Source organism: Chaetodon auriga, chromosome 20, assembly GCF_051107435.1.
Source record: "Chaetodon auriga isolate fChaAug3 chromosome 20, fChaAug3.hap1, whole genome shotgun sequence".
NCBI classification, from domain to species: domain Eukaryota; kingdom Metazoa; phylum Chordata; class Actinopteri; order Chaetodontiformes; family Chaetodontidae; genus Chaetodon; species Chaetodon auriga.
This window is the reverse complement of record NC_135093.1, coordinates 17,703,490-17,722,500: the sequence shown is the minus strand read 5'-3', so window position 1 is coordinate 17,722,500 and position 19,011 is coordinate 17,703,490. Positions and strand designations below refer to the sequence as shown.

At 42.5% G+C, this 19,011-nt stretch overlaps 1 protein-coding gene across 1 annotated transcript in view; it reads left to right on the top strand.

Moving 5' to 3' along the window:
• Nucleotides 1-2,428, top strand: part of nt5m (5',3'-nucleotidase, mitochondrial) — a 6,624-nt gene extending 4,196 nt beyond the window's left edge. The window contains exon 5 of the mRNA XM_076759091.1: nucleotides 643-2,428. Coding sequence (XP_076615206.1) covers nucleotides 643-782 — 140 coding nt within the window. The 3' untranslated portion in view covers nucleotides 783-2,428. The remainder of the gene's footprint in view (nucleotides 1-642) is intronic.
• The last annotated feature ends 16,583 nt before the right edge of the window (nucleotides 2,429-19,011 follow it).

Genomic DNA, 19,011 nt, shown 5'->3' with positions numbered 1-19,011 from the left:
ATGCGTTCACTGGCCTTGGAAGTAACGCTTGGTAACAGCTGTAGGTAGGAAGCGTGACTTAGAAGCTGTTGTACCTTAAACAGACAAAGCGTTTCTTACTTTTTCTCATGTGTTTTTGGTTTTGTAAATGCTAAAAAAAAATAAGTACAACCCCTCGTGAAGTGCTTCAGCATGTGGAGAAATCCAAAAGTTGACAAACCCTTCCAAGCCTAATCGCAGATGCTAGGCTATGACTGGACCATCATGGTTCCAGGGGATGGGTTTAGCCAATGAGAGCACAGTATTGAAAGTTCTCTCATCATAAAAACTGCATTTTTCTTGACAAGGATAACTGAAAAACATGCTGTTTATAATGATCCCTGACTGACAAACATGTAGTTATGTAACATAACCAAAATGTAAATGTTTCTGTAATTAGTTTTAATGTGAACAGCATTGACCTGCATGACCGTGTGGTCCAATGAAAGGCAGAGGATTGCATCATCCTGTTTGTGTGGGTGGAATTCCTTGTATGCATCTTCTGCAACGCCTCATTTTCACCTTTAAAGACACCTGTTAACAGTGTGTGCACGGTCTGCTGGGCTGTCTAGTGCTGAAATGTGTGTGGTTGTTACCTACATCATATTTGTGCCTCCTCATCAGGCGTGGAGCCCAAACCAACCTGGGAGCACGTCCTGTTCACCGCCTGCCACAACAAGCATCTTTCCACCAGCCCCTCCCAGAGACGACTGATGTCTTGGTCGGACGACTGGAGGGCCATCCTGGACAGCAAAAGGCAGTGAGGGACTCGCCCCCGGGGCCCGAGGGATGGCTTGCCTTTCAGAGCTAATGGCAGAATACATTTCTGACATGAAGGAGGGTAAAATAATGATCAGCCACATTAACAATAATATACAGGTTGGATGTTTTCCACAAAGCAGACACTTTTAGCTAAGGGCATTCACTTGTTGGACCACAAGGGGGCACTCTAAGACTGAGGGTGGCGTGGGGTTGACGACCACCTCTCCATCAATTTCACTGAGAAAACTGTGACAACAAAACAGTGGAACAGGAGGACAAAAATAATTCAAAATGGACTCAGAGTAAGTCTAAAAGGGTGGACCTTTGAACCACGTGCTGATGAGTCAGTGGACTGGAAGTCACTCACAAAAACAAGGCACTCCACTACGCACGAAAATCTACTAAACATCCTCCACACGCCGTAGGTACTGGCGAGCTTGTGCAATACACGAACACGGGAAGGCAGCCTGGACGTACAAATGCTCACTGTCAGGTGGGCTGATTTCGGGAGATCACTGCGATGCGTCTTGGTCAGAGAGTAGCGCCGACAGATATTCACGCACAGAGATGTCTCTTCATGTTTTTAAAGAATTGATAGGTGATATTGGTGCTTTTTTTTTAACTTATTTCCTGTGTTTCACAATGATCTATGCATCTCAGCTCACACACTGATGGGACAAAAACACTTAGAGCTGCACACATATTAATGCATGCTGCCAAAACGGTCACTAGTGTTGAATCTATTAGAATAACGGTGTGTGCGGAATGTGTTTAAAATATTAAAGGAAGAAAAAGATGGTGCTTAAAAGATGAATGATTTCCGGATGGATGAATGAACCGAACCTCAGAAAAGATGATTTACGTTGTTTACATGCTCTACTTTCACGCAGCCAGTCGAAGAGGTTTGAACAGCATATTTTATTCATTTCTTAGTAAAATATTGTGCAATTTGCACATGGTAGATGCACTAAGATGAGAAAGTAACATGGCCTAATTCTGTCAAAAACCAAAACACAGCACTGGCTTGTGTTTGAAAACAGAATCGTCAGCACACCTGGTGAACAGTGGTCATGCCTTTTCTGATTATATCTGCATCATTTCTGTTAAAACAAACAAATAATTATAATTTGTTTGACCTAGATTTTCTCCTTTTAGCATGTTAACATGAGCACATTGAGCACATCAGATTTAGAAACTCCTCACTGGCAGAGTGCCTCTACAACACAGAACAGTCTATTTGTGCTTATTTTAGCATGTCGTGTGATGTGAAAATACAATATATCCAGTTGGGTCACAGAAATGCATTTGGCTGCTTCATCCAAGAGCGGCGAAACTCTTCATCGCCGTCTGGATTTGCATTGTTTGCTTCACGGTCATACTGGATCCAGCTATTTCTGGTCGGTCAGTCCCAAATTTGCCTGTTGCTGCTAATGTGTTTTTGGAAAAGGAAGCGGTGGATGCTGAACATGTGCTACGACAGATGTACTCAGTGCTGAGTGCCCGGTCTAATGTGCGTATTCAGACATGCTTACTTCTGTCCACGCGTTGTCTAAATGTGTTTTATTCCACCTGGCTGAAAATGCGTTCAAAGAAAATAACAGGAAATTTGAATGGTTCTCTTGTGCAATTAAAGGTGTGTTTCATTTTCCTTGTTTGTTTAGTTTTTATGCTTTGTTCACTTCGGCCCACGCTGCCAAGAGTCACATGCGCTCACAAAATAGCTTTTTCCAGACGTGTCATCCCTCGTGGCACGACATGCTGCCAGTGTGGGACTGTTAAACTAACACGATAAACTTGGCTCTCTGTGCTTTGTGTTGTAATTTCCTCTCTCCGCTGATCATATCGGTAACTCAGAAACAGCCGAATATGAGCATTAGTCTAGACTGTACTAATGTAATGGACTCCCCTCAGTCCATTTTATTATAGCCTGATAGACTTGATTACACATGTGAAACTGCTGGTTATCTAATATCAACATCTGCCTCCAGAACCAGAGATGCTGTCTATTTTATTCCACACATTTTACCCACAGTGCAACTCGACCAGTAGTTCAGTCAGAAAGTCTGCGATGTTATGCTCGTAGCGGCTAATTTAGCCTCAAGCGGAGCTGAGGAGCGGGCTGCGGAGGCTGTGTAAGGTCGCTTCTTTCTAACTCACACCCCCAGATTGTTTTCATTTTCAAACACAAAGGCAGGTCTGATTTTTGTGCAGCTCCCTCTGGAGACACAAGACTTTATACAACTTTTTTCACATGTGCAGTAGTACCCTCCAACACCAGACGACACCAGTAAACAGACTTGGATGTGTAAAATCAGTGGAGCTCCCTATAAGCAGTGCGATAAATACGGGCTCGGCCTTTGTAGGTGGTTTATTGGCGTCACCTGAGTTTGACTGGCTTTGTTCTCACCTGGACAGACTCTCCTGTACATTCAGTCTTAGCATACATGATTGGACTGCTTCTTCCTATTCGGGGTCAGGCAGGGAACCGGAGCCAACCCGGCATCAGCTCAGATGAAAGGCAGCAAAACTGGAGGAGCAAACCCAAAGAGGAAAGTGAACTGTGTGCTGGAAGAAGCAGGGCCAAGGACAAACAAAAAAGAATATTTCACATGCCTCCCTGCAGCTCCATCATCTTTGGCATGAATCCCTCCATCCACACCCTGTTTGTGACCTGGTCCACTTTCAGAGTCACACTGTTGCTTACTGTCCATGCTTCCGACCACTGCTAGCTGGTCAACTAGGTCAGCTGTCTCTCACAAGTGCTGGAAGCATCCGTGGAGGAGCTTGACGGAAGCGCCGCCCGTTCCATGTGAGCACCCAACTGACAGCCACGGTGTTGTTAGAATGAAGTTGCATGACAGCAAAAAGCCAGTCAGCCGTTGCACAAACACTGCATGAGTGTCAGCCTTCTCTCTTTTTTGTCAATGAATGTCTCGTGTTTGTGGCGCTGCTAATCATTTCTGGCAGCAAACTGTGAACCAGCAACGCAGAAATAACAGATTGAATAATATAATTCATTAATGTGACATTGTCTGTTTGGTCCTCCATCCATTCTGATTTTGCACCACCTCAAAGTCCTCACATGAACCATAACCTAGCCTTCCACCTGTGTGTGGCAGTGTTGCACAGCAGATGGTGCAGCTGCGTAGCCAATCGTGTGCTATCATTCTCCATTATGCTTTGTCAACAGGGCAGCTTCTGCAGAGAGAAGTTAGACACGCAGCAGTGGATCGTGGGTCCTTTCAGGTCTTCTGTCTGCTCCTTTGGCCCTTAAACTAGCACTCAGATCTTCACCTCAGCATGAACCTGAGGTCTGCTTTGCTGCTGAGCTGAGCCTCGTCTCTTGGCTGTACTTTTAGAGTTGTACAGAATGGAACAAAACCTTAACAGCATGGCATTCATAAATTGTCAATGTAAGCCTTTGCAGGAAGTTGAGGGGCTGGAGCCTGTCCCAGCATGCACTGGCAAAGAGCAGAAGACACTCTGAATGATTCCTGAGCAGGCTGACAGTCCAATACAGGACAGGTATGAACAGAGGTAGTTTATTTTTGTATTTTCACACTGTGAGCAACATGGTGTTCTGCATTATGAAGCAAAGGCTACACTCTGTTGAGTTCAATAGAATCCAGAAAAAAACATCTGAGCATTCCCTCTCATACTTTGGACTAATGGCTGTAATTTATCCACATGTTGCACTTGCCAAAATGAATGTCTGTGAAACAGACTGAAACAGTGATGAAGTTAAAAATCTGTTTGGCATAATTCTGCTGTCTCAGCTTACTAACTTATCCGTTTGGCTCAGATATTGAGCCAATAAATAAACTTCCGATGACTGTCTGGAAGAGTTTCCAGTCTGACTGTGGATGCACGCCAGCTCCACTCAAACTGAGAACCTCTTGCTGACAGTGTTGGACACTGAACCGCCATGCCACATTTGAATGCATCTTTTCTGCTGCTGATGCTGTGTTCACAGGCATTTTGCAAACGTAGTTGTTTGTCACCACAGCATGCGTGTTCAGTTCATTCAGTGCCAATTTCAGAATTTGATCTTTGATCTGATATTCTGATATAATGCTTCAGCTGCCCAAGCTCAAAATATCAAGTGGTTATTTTCCAAAGTTAGTCTTTTTGGTCTGACATGCTCTCTTAACAAGCTTAACAAGTGACCGCTGTCCAAAGAAACACAAAGAGGGAATTATGTGATTAAGAAAAACTGGAACATGGATGACCCTGCTGACAGCTGCTTCAGATAAATATCAGATTATGTTATTTGCTCAGAATGAAGACTGTGGACTTTGTACTAATAGCCAGTTGAATAGCAGGAATGCTTACAGTGGCTAATTATACAGCCGTTTGAATGTACATATGGGCATGTGAGCGAATCTATCCTCATAAGGGGAAGTGTGTTCAAATGCCCAAACTTTGCACCAGACTGCATTTTGTTGGCTGTGACCTCAGGTTGATACGATACGCCCTGCAAATATTGATGCTGAGGTCGCAAAGTTGGTTCAGATTATATAACCTGATGGTCAATAACAAGATGGGAGACCATTAAAAGCAACAAAACATCACTGAAATAGGAAGGACAACATGGACATGGGCCAGGATTAGATTTTCCTGAGGTCTTATTGTAGGTGTTGAACATTCTCCAGGCGGCACGGTAGATTTGAAAGGGACTAAAATAACAAAGATGACATTACCTCACGCTCCTCTGCAAAACAAATTGTGGCCTTGTAAAATTAAATGAGAGTGTGTGTACGGCCACGTGTCTCTCTCTGTGTTTGTATGTAAATTAAAAAGTTGTCAGTCATCACCCGGACACCCACACGGTGACTCACTTCCACCCATAACAACAGCTCAGTATAAAATAATGATTTGTGTTTGGGCCCTTGCTCTCTGGCTCTGCAGTCAGACCTCCTGACAGCCTTATTTCTTCTGTACGTGCCATTTTACCTGCAGGCAAAACAGTGTGTCGTGCTGCTGGATTTGGAAGGGTGGTGCTTGGCTTCTCTGCACCAAACCCCCCCCACCCCCAAAACATCCACCTGTCACTCCCCTTGACCCTTATTTCCTTCAGAGTTCCAGAAATGCTGAAGATTTGACAGACTTCAGTTCTTTATATCCAATATTCTTAAATTCCAACACGCCTTTGAATCTAATTTAAGAGCATCATGCAAAACTGTTCGCGTCTATACTGACCAGACTAATGAAATTCTTAATTGTGTTATCAGCTCTGAGACTGAGAGCAGTGAGACTGAACCAAAACAGTAAAGTTGTGGCCCATAAAACAAAACAAGATGCTAAACACTCACATAAAGCTGAGGGGAACTGCTGGTTCATCACTATGAAACGACCTCTTTCATATGACACAGCCCTTTGAGCCATTGTTTGAGTAATGATTTTGACTGGTGTAGCTTTAAAGGTACAATGTGTAAAAATAAGCCACCCATCCAAGGTTATTCCAAACAAATAAAGGGCAGAACGCCACCAGAGTAAACGCTGACTGCTGCTCAATATACTGTTTGCTCTAACTATGAGAGCTCTGAGTTCTGGGGGGATTGTCAGAGTTTACACCACGGGCGACAGAACCAGGCTCAGGCTCAACATGGCCAGACTGCGACTAAACACATCCTCCAACACTCACGGAGGCCAGTCTGACGATTACAGTACAGAGGTGATTTGCGGCAGCTCAGACCAGGACTCCATGGAGGACGAAGACGCGGCAGGCAAAGACTGGAGAGGAGTGGAAAGCGTGGAAAAGCAGCGTGTAGAGCCCGAATATTTTCACACCAACTTCATGAATTAAGGGTTCATTTCGATCAAACCAGAGTTGGTGATTGTTGGAACAGTGGAAAGACAAAGCAAGATGTTTTTTTTGCAAGTTTTAGTTTGGTTCTGTTGAAATAAAGTGTGTTTTACAATGAGTTAACTTGGCAATTAAGCTCTTAATTTGGTAAGAGAAACCTGAATTCAGAAGGTGTACGGTTGTAATTTTCTGTTTAATAAGGAAAATTTGGTGAAACTATTTCTTTCCTTAACATTTTGCAAGTTTATTTTGTTTATTTATTCGACTAAAAAAGGTCAAACTTGTCAAACATTGCAAGCTTGAATGTTTTAAACTAAAATTGTGGCCACATCTTATTGCACCTTTAAACATTGGCGAATGAATGAATGCATGTCCATTTATGAAAACCCCACTATGGAGGTCGATAACACTGATGCTGTTGTTCACCAATAATGGATGAGCATTGCCAAGTCTTGGTTGCATATGATGGTGATGGAGGAGATGACGTTTGTGCTCTTGTTGCCCTTGATGTGAGTCACTTTGGATAAGAGTTTCACGCTAAATCCTTGAAACCAAAATACAAAGTTCCATTTAATCTAAAGCATAACAAAAACACACTAATTTGGTTGCTTCTGAGGAGTCGCTCTAATCAGATCTGCAAACAGCCTTGGAGTAAAGAGTACAGCCTTGAGTGGACTGCACTGTGAACATCTGTCCTTACTGAGCACATGCGTCAGAGTCCCGAGGAAATCCCAACAGAGCAGTAAAACGAGAACTGAGCAAGAATTTCTCTTTAAGATAAATACAGAGGCCTTATGGGAGTGCACTCATATTGAGCATACTCAGGAAATGCTCTGTACAGCACGGTTTGTGTTGTTTGTGCTGTGGAGATATTATGTCCTCACTCGGACAGAGGGCACTCAGAGTCAGCGCTTATGGTGAGAATTGGCGTCATGTTTAGATTAGTTAAGGTTTACGGTTAACCCCGCGCTGCTGATGTTGAAGGTTAATAATTAAAGGCTGGCATATTCCATGGAGGTCCTCCACAGTGGTCCATGGCACATATACCAATGTGTTTGTGCATGCGCCAATGATTTCTATGGAAAGCACATTTCATGGAGTACAACAGTACAAATGTATGAAGGGAAAAACATGGAAGCACGGAAAGTGCGATCAAGCACGTACGATAGGGAGAACAGGTCAGGTTGAGCTCTTCCTGTTTGCTGAGTTGTTTTTGTTCTTTCCATCACAGTCCTCGACCACCTCCCCCAGTGTCTCACACTCTGTTATCCTCTCCGTCTGTTTGGACTGCCGTCCTTCCGTTTGTCTAGTTGCTTTACAACTGAGTAGGAAGAAGGCATGCTTTGAGTGGATTGCGAAACCAGTTCCAGAAGGGATCATCTGCAAATCACAACATTAGAGGTCTGCTTTTACAGCCTGCCAGATGCTTTGTTTTAGAGGCGTTCACGTACATCAAAGCTCCCTCTTCATAATTTATACTTTTGTTGACTACAATGATGTAGTTTTAGCAGCAGTACAAGAAAAGGAAACTAGGGGTAATATTGAGGGAAATGGAGAATTATCACCTGAATGTGTCCCTCCCCTCGGCTTTATGAAGCTCTGAAGCAAAATGTATGAAGTTGGTTGCAATCTGCAACCTCACCACCAGATGCCACTGAAGGTGACAACAGATTATCACACTTGTTGCAATGATTCAACATACAGCATTCTCAAGGGTTTGAATGCATGACCGATAAATTGGCTGATGTTAGCTTATCACAGATAAACCGGCATTGTTTGATGCCTCTCCAGTGGTATTCGGAAGTAAAAATTGTTGCAGATTGCTGTTAGAGACGGCTACGGTGTTTGTGCTTGCCTCTCTATGTTACATACGTGAGCGTGACTGAGTGTGCACGTGCATACTGAGTGGTGCACAGTGTGCACGTGCATGTGGTTCCTCTTGTGTTTGTACATGAAAAATATCGCAGATGCTGCCCTGAAATACGTGAGTCAGTAGACTGCGTGTTTTTGCCAGTGTCACGGTGAGTGATTCATCCACAGACAGCATTCTGTCAGTCTGTTGCTCTGGCTTATTGTCATCTGTATTTCTGCCACCGTGCATCAGTCATCTATCCATCCATCTGTGTGGCTGAAGGAACAGGACGCTGTGTTTTGCTGAGCTGGTGCGGTGTGGAAGTCAAACACTGAAAAGGCACACCTGCACCTGATTACAGTACAGTAACACTGATAAGCCTATTTTATGGTGTCTGGTGTTATTGGCCTCAGTCTGTTGTACTTACTGAATATGCTTTAATTCTGCCTGTTGACACTGAGTGATCCTTCTTTATCAGCAAAAACAAATTGAAATGTTTCCTATGTTAATTCTCACAAAGATGTGTTTTACTTCTGTTTTTTTTTTTCTTTTTTTTCTTTTTGAACCTGCAGTTTGAAACTAAACCAACCTAAAATCAGGTCTGTCAAGTCTATAATAAACACTCATTAAGGTCGAGCCAGGCATGCATGGTGGCTGCCGGACAGGGAGAGGGTAAGATCTGAGGGATGAATGTTTGAACTGTCATCAGGAAAACAGCTGAAGGTCTGTAGACTTCATCATGTCACTTTCATGTAGCCTGCAGACATGCACATGGCAACTCATTTTTTTTGTTCGGTGAGGTGAGAATGCTGCATTATGAAAGCTTTGCATAACACATTGGATGCACCCAGTATATGGCAGCTTGGTACCAAATCATATTATAAACCAAACAATCAGCATTACCATTTTTGGGCCCTTTTAGCACTCTTTTCTATGAATTTAATATTGTTTGCCGTTCATTCTCATTACATAAACTGATTTTTTGTTTGCCATATGGGGCAGCAAAAACAAGCCAACACTGATGTATTGTCACCTTTTATGGCTAACTTGTTAGCTAACACTTGCTTTTGTACACACACAGCTGATACGGAGCAACATTAGCATTCATTTGGAGTCATGTTTCAGGCAACCCGATGAATGCAATAAAATCCCCAAAACAAGAACTGAGAGACTCTTGGTTGGCTCCAGAAGACCTTTATAAGCTGTGATAGTTGCCGGAGGGGGTGTTTCTGTGAAAAGTAATTTCACCAGAAATGTTAAACAAATGTATCATCTTTAACTTTATACTATGTGGAAATCAGGTCATCTTTTAGTTGTGAAGATATTCACAGACAGTACAAAGTACTAATTACTGAATGAATATATGTACCATTTCCATACATACCACTCTGCATCAGTATTCAGCGCTCAGAGAAGGGACTTTTTGCACTGACAGCAGCCTTAGTAGCCCAGAATGCAACGTAGCAGCCAGTCATGCTGTGTGTTGATGCATGATTTGCTGTTTCTTCGTGGGAAATCACTACTTTTGATCTCTCAGTGTCAGGCGCTGACATTCTGAGAAATGCTGGCAAACACCACGGCAGAAATAGATGAGGCACGTTGAAGGAAAGTGGGTCAGGCAAGAAAGAGAAGTTCCTTCCTCCTCTAACAATGCTGAGTATCAGAAGGTGGACTTTTTACTTAATGAGGCTGGGATGAAACAAAGGATAATGAATGTATTTCTCCTCCCTCTCTCTCTCTCTCACTCTCTCACTGTGCTGGTTCATAAGGGAGGCAAAGAGTTTGCAGTATTTCTATGAAAAGCCTCTGTCAAGAAACCATTAACACATGCCTGGTTTAGAAAGGGTGGAAGTTCATTTTCTTTTCACATGAAGACAATGAAATTGGCATTCATCTCGGAGTGGAACAAGGCGTAAAGTACAGAGGCGGGTCTTTTTTAAAGGAAGGAACAGTGCCCCACCGCCACACGCTAACCTCACATAATCACTAATTGTGAATCCTGTCATGCTGAACGTCCGTGGAAATGTAATTCACTTCCGAGTAAGGCTTGATGATTTCTGCAGAAAGGATAAAAATGAAGAGGGCAGGGAAAATAGATTGTTGTGTGAGCGAGAGATTGAGTTGAATGCACGGAAACAGGAGTGAAACACAGTTCGGTTGTTATTTTAGAAAAAAGCTGTGTGCAGCGTAAAGTTGACACTGGGAAGAACAGCAAGGCTTGTGTGTGTCTGTTTATGGCTGCCTTCATGTACTGTGTGTGTGTGTGTGTGTGTGTGCGTAAAATGGAAAGAAAAACTGGTAAATTTCCAGACCACCAGATCACTTTGCCATTTATCCTTACAGAGGAACAGATATGGCTGTTGACGCGTTGATGGCTGTAGATGTAACATCTCTTTATAGAACTGCTTCATTTCCAGGTACAAGACTGGAAAATTTTCACATTAGGCTGCTCACGTCACACACACACACACACACACACACACACACACACACACACACGCACACGCTTGTGTTCATTTCAACCCATCCTATTGTTAATTAGGTTTTGCTGTCTGAAGGTTCTCTGTGGGGGAACATGTTAGCCTATTTAAAACTGACACATAATCACATGCGCTCACTTATTGAGCACCGGCTGTCTCCTGTTGCCTAAAATAAAGACCATGTTTCCCATGAAACTCCTCAACTTTCTCTCACAGATCACCCAATCACCAATACGCCTCCATGGCGTCTCTTTCAAATGTAAGAGGAAAGATACGAGTTTCTCAAAATAGCACACAAGCTGCCGTCTGGGCAAAATAAATATTGGGCAGCCTCCTACTGCTAATGATGGACAGAAAATGGGAGAATATTATCATTAAACTGCAGAGTACGGTGATAATTCTCTGTGAGTTGGTCATTACGGGTGACCCATTTCATATTACACATACTCATTAGATCTATTAGCAATATAAATATTGTATGGTGCAGCTTTAAAGTATCTTAATAAAAATGGTCAACTGTTAAAAGCTACAGTACTACACAGGTAAAATAAAATAATCCATCAAAGGGGAAATTTGCAGTGTTACAGCAGCAAATGGGAGAGTGGATTAGCATGAAGCATCAGCAAAAAAGCAAGATATGACAGCAATATAATAAGCAAAACAAGTCCATGTTGAAACCGCAATTTAAATGAGCATTACTTGTGAAGTGAGGGGAGGACAGTCAGGACAAACAAGGGTTCGTGTTTGGCACCATAAAACAGTAAAAGTCCCACCTGGTATACAATGTTAAGATGCTGCGTAGCAGCTGACATCCTGTTTATTGATGATTTTATTTGGTAACCTTTACAGTCATGCCACACGTTTACTCCAATCAACAGCCATGTTGATCCATATATTTGTTTCAACCTTTGGGATCCTCATATGTAGACCAAGGTTACACTACGTGATGCTATGAACTATTCTGGATATGTGATGTGATTATTGGGCTGTTGAGTGGTGGTAAGTTTCATGATGTGTGACTAAGCTAAACAGATTGTTATGATTTTTTTTGATAAAAGCAGATTTAGGTTTCCATCATTGTCCAAGAGGCAGGTCCAAGGCAGGGAAGTTTTTCACTGAATAAAAGATGATAAATGACGCGGCGAGCTCGGAGGCAAAGGAGACTTAGATAATATCAGCGCAGGAGCTGGGAAGTGGAGGATGACGCAAATGACACGGTACATGTTTGTGTCTTTGTGTCCATATGTGCGAGTGGCCGGAGAAGAAAAAGGGTGAAGACAGAGGGCTCTGTGCCAGCGCACTGCACACACTGACTCACCAAGTCCCCGGTGTGTGGTGAGTGTGCAGTTTGTGTGTGTGTGTGTGTGTGTGTGTGTGTATGGACATGAAAGCGAGAGAGGGAGAGCCGCCACCACAAATCTTGAATCATCCGGCTCTGAAGTGAGATAAAAGTGCTAAAATTAGAAGAAGTGGAAAAAAAGGAATAAAATAAAAAGAAAACAATAGCTTTTTTTTTTCTTTCTCTGAGAGGATGAATCATGTTTGGTGTGAGCGTCTCATCCAAGCTGGAGGTAAAGTGATGTATTTCACAGGGACGTCCTGTGGGTTTTAAACCTCAGGAGAGGTGATGCGAGACCAAAATAACTTGTTCTAATGGTGGCTCTGAAGGTTTGTGTTAACGGTCCAAAATCTGCTGTGGAATTATTCAAAGTGGTGAATGTTCCACTTTTTAATCTTCGTTTCATCTGAGCTTCAGAGCAGCACAGCCGACCCATTTCAACTCTCCTATGTGCCTGTCTGTATTTCATGTGTATATTTGTTTACTGTAAGTGTGTGTGTGTGTGTGTGTGTGTGTGTGTGAGAGAGAGAGTGACGAGCATCCTCCTCTCTGACTACATCTGCTGTGCCAGGAAACTTCACACATTGACGTCTTTGCTCAACAGACTGAGGCTGCCACACAGAGGAATGCTCACAGTGTGATGCCGTGCATTCATGCCAAGTTGTCACTCACAAATGCGCGCGCGTGTGTGTGTGTGTGTGTGTGTGTGTGTGTGTGTGTATCTACGCGCCACTCCTGTGTGTCAGTATGTTAATCCTTACATGGCATTCCCTCCTCTCCCCTGGTGTTTTGTTGTTTTTAGACACAGACTGACGCTGTGTGTCGTCATCAGGCACTGGGACGCCTGGCTTGTCCCACAACACACACAGTGTGTGTATGTATGGATGACATGCTAGGCTGTGAGCAAATACTGCCTGTTTTGAACCCTAATGTGATTCTATTCAATCTGAACGATCGACTCCCCGTCATGTTTGTTACTGAGCTACAACCTCACTGCAGCCACTTACTCCACAGTGAGATCTCGTTCCACAAGGTGTTGACAGTTATTTTATGGATCCCATGTGTGCTGTTAGCTGGTGAAACCTCATTTGTGCCTCAATCAAAGTAATAAAAAACACAGTGTGAATAAAAAAAATAGTTAAATTACTGTATGTTATATTCACACTACATTTTGAAAGCATTTTCTGCCACAATATTTGATTTGTGCAACCCTTCTCTACACACACCCCATTTCTGTGACCATCGTCTTACACCTCACGTCTACTGGATGTCGCTGTGTCTCCGAATGGTCAAAAGTGAAGCAGCAGAGGCTGAGATATCCTGACATTTAGTCATCAGAATGGGTCTCCCTCCAAATCCACTGGCTCCTACATTTCCCATCATGCAACCAACATCATCTTTTGCTCAGTCCTCCCTGTCTGGCAAATGCCCACATCTTTAAAATTCCACTCCTCAAGCTCCTAACATGAAAAAAAAGGAACACAGGTGTGGATGTGGGATGTAGGGACGCTGAGGGCTGAGGGAGCTGTAGCATCCCCCAAAAGCAGGCATTGATGAAGCAACACCTGATACAAAAAAAAAAAAAGGTGTGACTCACAGCAGAGAGACAGAGAGCAGAGAGAGACAGGGAGCGTGAGAATATGAGCAGAAGTGTGAATATAAAAACTTTGTTTGATCACGAAGCCTCATGTTACCTACACGTCTTATCAGTGCAGTGTGCGCACTCCACTGCAGACTGGAGTCCCTGTTTACACTGACAAACAGACAGATCCATGTTGAGGCTTTGCTTCTTTCCTGCATGAAATGTGTGTATCCTCGCTGTGCGTTGCTGCATTGTTAGAAACTACGATAAACCGGTCGTGGGTCACAGCCTGCATGTTCTCATGCATTAGTGTTGTTGACTGTGCTGCTGCTGTGGCTGCTTTCACTCAGGGTATGTTTGGTGTTCAAGTTAGCAGTCTGCTGTAGGGTAAAATGCTCTCTAATTAGAATGATTGTATGAAACTAATTGTTAAATCTATGCAAGCTGAGCATACAGGCCTACAACTCTGCTGCTGTACTTATCGTCACTCTTCATTCAGCCATGTTGATTTAAAAACATCATCCAGCTAAAACGTTCTTGGTGCATCGTGCGAATGGTTTAAAAACCTTCCTCAGCCAAAAAGACTCAATTGTGACCCTGTTTTCATCTGATCACTGCCGTGCTAACCTGAAGCTGCTAATCCGACTGTTTCTATTATGGCGCTGCCAAACATCCTGTTTTCTCATTCAGGTATTAGGACGTGTTTGAGTGAAGCGTATGGCACTTCCATACAAGGTTGTCTGGAAACAGATGAGAGAGAGGCCTTTAAGTGATCCACGGGGCTCGTGGGCTAAAACCAATCACACACTCTGCACTCTCTCATCTCTCAGATGTCGACCCACGCTTGTGTGCCGAGGTTGCGTCAGTCCATTTACTTGACACCTACCTAATGACTGTTGAAACGTGCACACACACGCAAGCACACAAGTCCCTGATCTGAAGATTCAACTTGACTCATTGTTATTGTGGATGTAGATGTGTCTACGAACATCTCCCACAGTGAGAGTTTCATATTCCCAGAAATAATGCCTCCTCTTGATGCTGCGTCTCAGTCCATAGATTGGCCATTATAGTTGACTTACACTTATGGAAAGTTATTATCCAACTCCAGGGGTATAGCGACTGTTAAATGGTTCTTCCAAATTACATATATACTTTTTTTTTTTCCACTTAACACTCATGTATAGCCATGCAGCAAAATTCATTTGCTCAGTTTTGTTTGTGTGAGCTCGTAACACTGAGAAATAATATTTGATGAAACCCACAGCAACAATGTGCCTGTTTCTCTGGATAATTTTCTATTCATTTATTTGTCATTTGAGTATACTGATCCATTAAAGCTGCACTAATCATTGTTTTTTATATTTGCAATGGGTCAAATGACTGTAATGTGTTGCCCATAGTGACAAAGCTGTCAGAGAATTATCACTTTACGCTGTGGTTCATCTCATCTTAATGGAACTCACAGCATCTTTCAGCTCATTGTTTTAATTTTACTGCCCACATTTCTACTGTTTTTAGTGAAGAAGCTTCGATAAAACCTACCTGCTCAGTATAAACCAGTACACACATTTTGACTTACATTCATCAGGTGACCAGAAAAATGTCTCTTCTTAATGTGTGACTTTGCAACTGTGACCTAACCTTTTTGCAAACAGCTTGTATTAATAGTAATAATATCAGCTCATATAAAATGATAATATCTTAATGTTGTGTTTGCAGGTTGTTATGCTTGCCACCACGTGGCCCAAACAATAAACTAGACTGAGGAAGCAACAGGTAGTAGAAAATAAGGAAAGAGATACAGCATATAACTCTTGTATATTTGTGGTATCAGAACATGAAAAACAACTTGATGCAGCACAAAGTCAGGTTTTCAAAAAGCAGCACTGAACAAGAGTCAAAGGGAAAAAAAAAGGAGCTTAAAATCAAGCCATGCAAATCAAATCAGATCAGCACTTATATTTTAAACCCAAAGGAAACAAACCATGGGGCTTAACGAATGGCCTTATCTCATCAACTGGGTTGAACTGAGCACAACGTTAAGAAACAATGATTCTGTTTTTGAGAGCGCAAGCAGGCAAAAATAAAATGCTATGACTTATGTAATTCAGCTTCATGTAATCACACTGACAAGAAAGTTGTCTGTGTTTGCGTCTGATAAACTGTGACCCAGCATCTCATAGAGATCATCATCCAACCAGGACAATTAAATCAAGGGGATTTTGACTTAGATTCAGTCCAAAGGGGCAAAAATATGATGCTTGGGATTTTCCATGCCACTAAATCCATGTTTATCAAACAAGCTGCAGTCACTAAAGGATGACCCAACAGCCTTGCCATTACGTATTTAATTGTCCAACTCTTACCCAGCAGTGGCATTATAAAACCAATGTTTGTCTCTCCAGCTGCTGGGATGAAGCATGAAGATCGCCGTGATGTCAGTGTAATGTGTGATTATGTAGTCTCATGTTGCAGTCTGTGCTGACGTTAAGTCCCTCTTCTCGAGCAAAGCTAAGTCAACAGGAGCTCCAGTTAAATGGATGGCTGGGTTGAGGGAGCTGTAGTGTCGTTCAGTCTGACATCTCAATCTCTCACCTCAGCACTCTGCTAACAGGAATTTTCTCAAGCGTAGTGAAGATATTTTACTCCGTCTGTTTTTCCCATCTCTTGTCGGTGGATAGCTTAATTACTTACGTAATTTAAAAACTATATCAATGGCCTCCTGTGTGACAGTTGTGTCATCTACAGTTTGGTAGATGTAGTGTACTTGAAATAACATCATCTCACATAATAAACTTTAATTGTATCATACCTTTGAGTTACAAGCTGCTTCACAAAATACATACACTGCCTGGCCAAAAAAAAAGTCGCCACCAAAAAAAAAAAAGGGTCACACACTCTAATATTTCCTTGGATCACCTCTAGCTTTGATCACGGCACGCATTCGCTGTGGCATTGTTTTGATTAGTTTCTGCAATGTCACAAGATTTATTTCTGTCCAGTGTTGCATTAATTTTTAAGATCTTGTATTGATGATGACGAGAGTTGGACCACTGCACAAAGCCTTCTCCAGCACATCCCAAAGAATCTCAATGGGGTTCAGGTCTGGACTCTGTGGTGGCCAATCCATGTGTGAAAACGATGTCTCATGTTCCCTGAACCACCATGTGAGCCCAGTGAATCCTGGCATAGTCATCTTGGAGTATGCCCGTGCCATCAGGGAAGAAAAAATCCATTGATTGAATAACCTGGTCATTCAACATATTCAGGTAGTCAGCTGACCTCATTCTTTGGGCACATAATGTTGCTGAACCTAGACCTGACCAACTGCAGCAACCCCAGATCATAGCACTGCCCCCACAGGCTCGTACAGTAGGCACTAGACATGATGGGTGCATCACTTCATCTGTTAAATCCAGGTGGTGATGTTTTTTTTTGGCCAGGAGTTGTATATTGGTGTTATCTTTGCACCGATATAAGTCAAGAATTAAAAGATGATGCACAGAAAATGCAATAAAACAGGGATGTGGTCAAAAAACTAAATATAAATGATTAAATTGAAAGAGACTCAAAGCATATCCTTCTGACCTGTAATAATAAATATCACAGTATATTTCCCATATTCATGACTGGAAGAATCTTGTAATGCAATTTCCGACATAAGCCTATTACTTAAAGGCATAGACTGGCCAAAAATCAAACTTTGTCAGCTGTTTCCTTACCTTGAAAATAGTCTATGAAAAAATCGACCCATATTTTACAGGATTTTTGCCATAGAAGCCATGTGTGTCTAGAATGTCGACTTATTTTTTTTCTGTTAGACTGTTTTCAAAGTGAGAAAACAGCTGACAGATTTAAATAATTTGGTGATCTGTGCCTTTAATGTTAGTCAGCTCTCGATGCTGTGTGGTACTAACACATCTGCCTACCTCTGCGGCATGTTGATAGAGTTTTTGTTCTGGTACAGCACTGTGTGGGGCTGTGTTTGGGCGGAAATGATGGTCTGCTGTTGCTGCGCGTGTGTGTGTGGGTCTAAGTTGGTTGTGTGGTTCGTGGCCCATGAGCTGGTGTAATGGATTTGACTCATCTACAGACTGCACAAATTACCATAAACAAGGGTTTATCTGATGTCGCTGTGCTGGCCGTATACATCATAATTAATGTGGCACCAGGATCATCACTGCAACTGACCAAAAGTGACAAAATCCAGGGAGGAAGGACTCTGTGTTTTTCCAGGCTTTTTCTTAAGTCGTAATGCTTTGACGTCACAGCAACGTGAACAAAATAATTCAGATGCTGTACGGTGTAACACGGGAACATCACATTGTGCTTGAAACAAGCAAGAAACTGTAAGGATTGTAAGACGTCAGCTCACTGAAGCACACGCTTGTTCTTCACTGTGTTCCCTTTATGCCCTGGAGTAAAAGTAAATGGCCCTGATTATCACAGTTTCATTCCCGCTCTGCACATCGGTTTATGTGTGGATATGAGCAAACCAGTGTCACAACATGTACAGCAGGTGGATTGTAATACCGTTGGACTTTTCGTCAATAAAAAATAGATAATTTACACACAATTAATACTTGGCGAGCATGCCAGAACCTCATCCATTTCAACAGTCTCAAATTGAAAATCACGTCAACAAACTCAGCGTGCTATGTACAAACAGTACAAACAAAGCAGCCACGACACACTCACTCGTCACAAACATCACTGTGAAAACCACAATCAGCCTCAACGCATGACAGGACACCAAAGAGGGGGAGAGAAACTGATGTCACTCACATTATACTGACATCATTCTTCTCATGATTCTGGGAATTTATAGTGAATACTTAAACTCTGGGGAAAAAAAGACCTTAATTGGGCCACATACTGTCCAGTTTCAGATTGCTTAAATGGAGATCAGCTGTGATTTGAGTTTCTGCTTAGGGTCCTGGAGACCCCAGACCTTCTTTAACTGTCCAATAAACAGACTTAACTTTGTTTAATCAGCTTGATACTGAATGACGTGAGCTAATTTTTAATTTTGATTTAATTTTAGGTCTAACACTAAACTTATTTGTGCCTCAGTCCCCACACAGGTGCACTGGACCTCCCGGGGAACAGCTCTTTCTCAGTCTCTGATTGTGTAGCCATGCTAACGATGTGGCTCAGGGGACATTGATG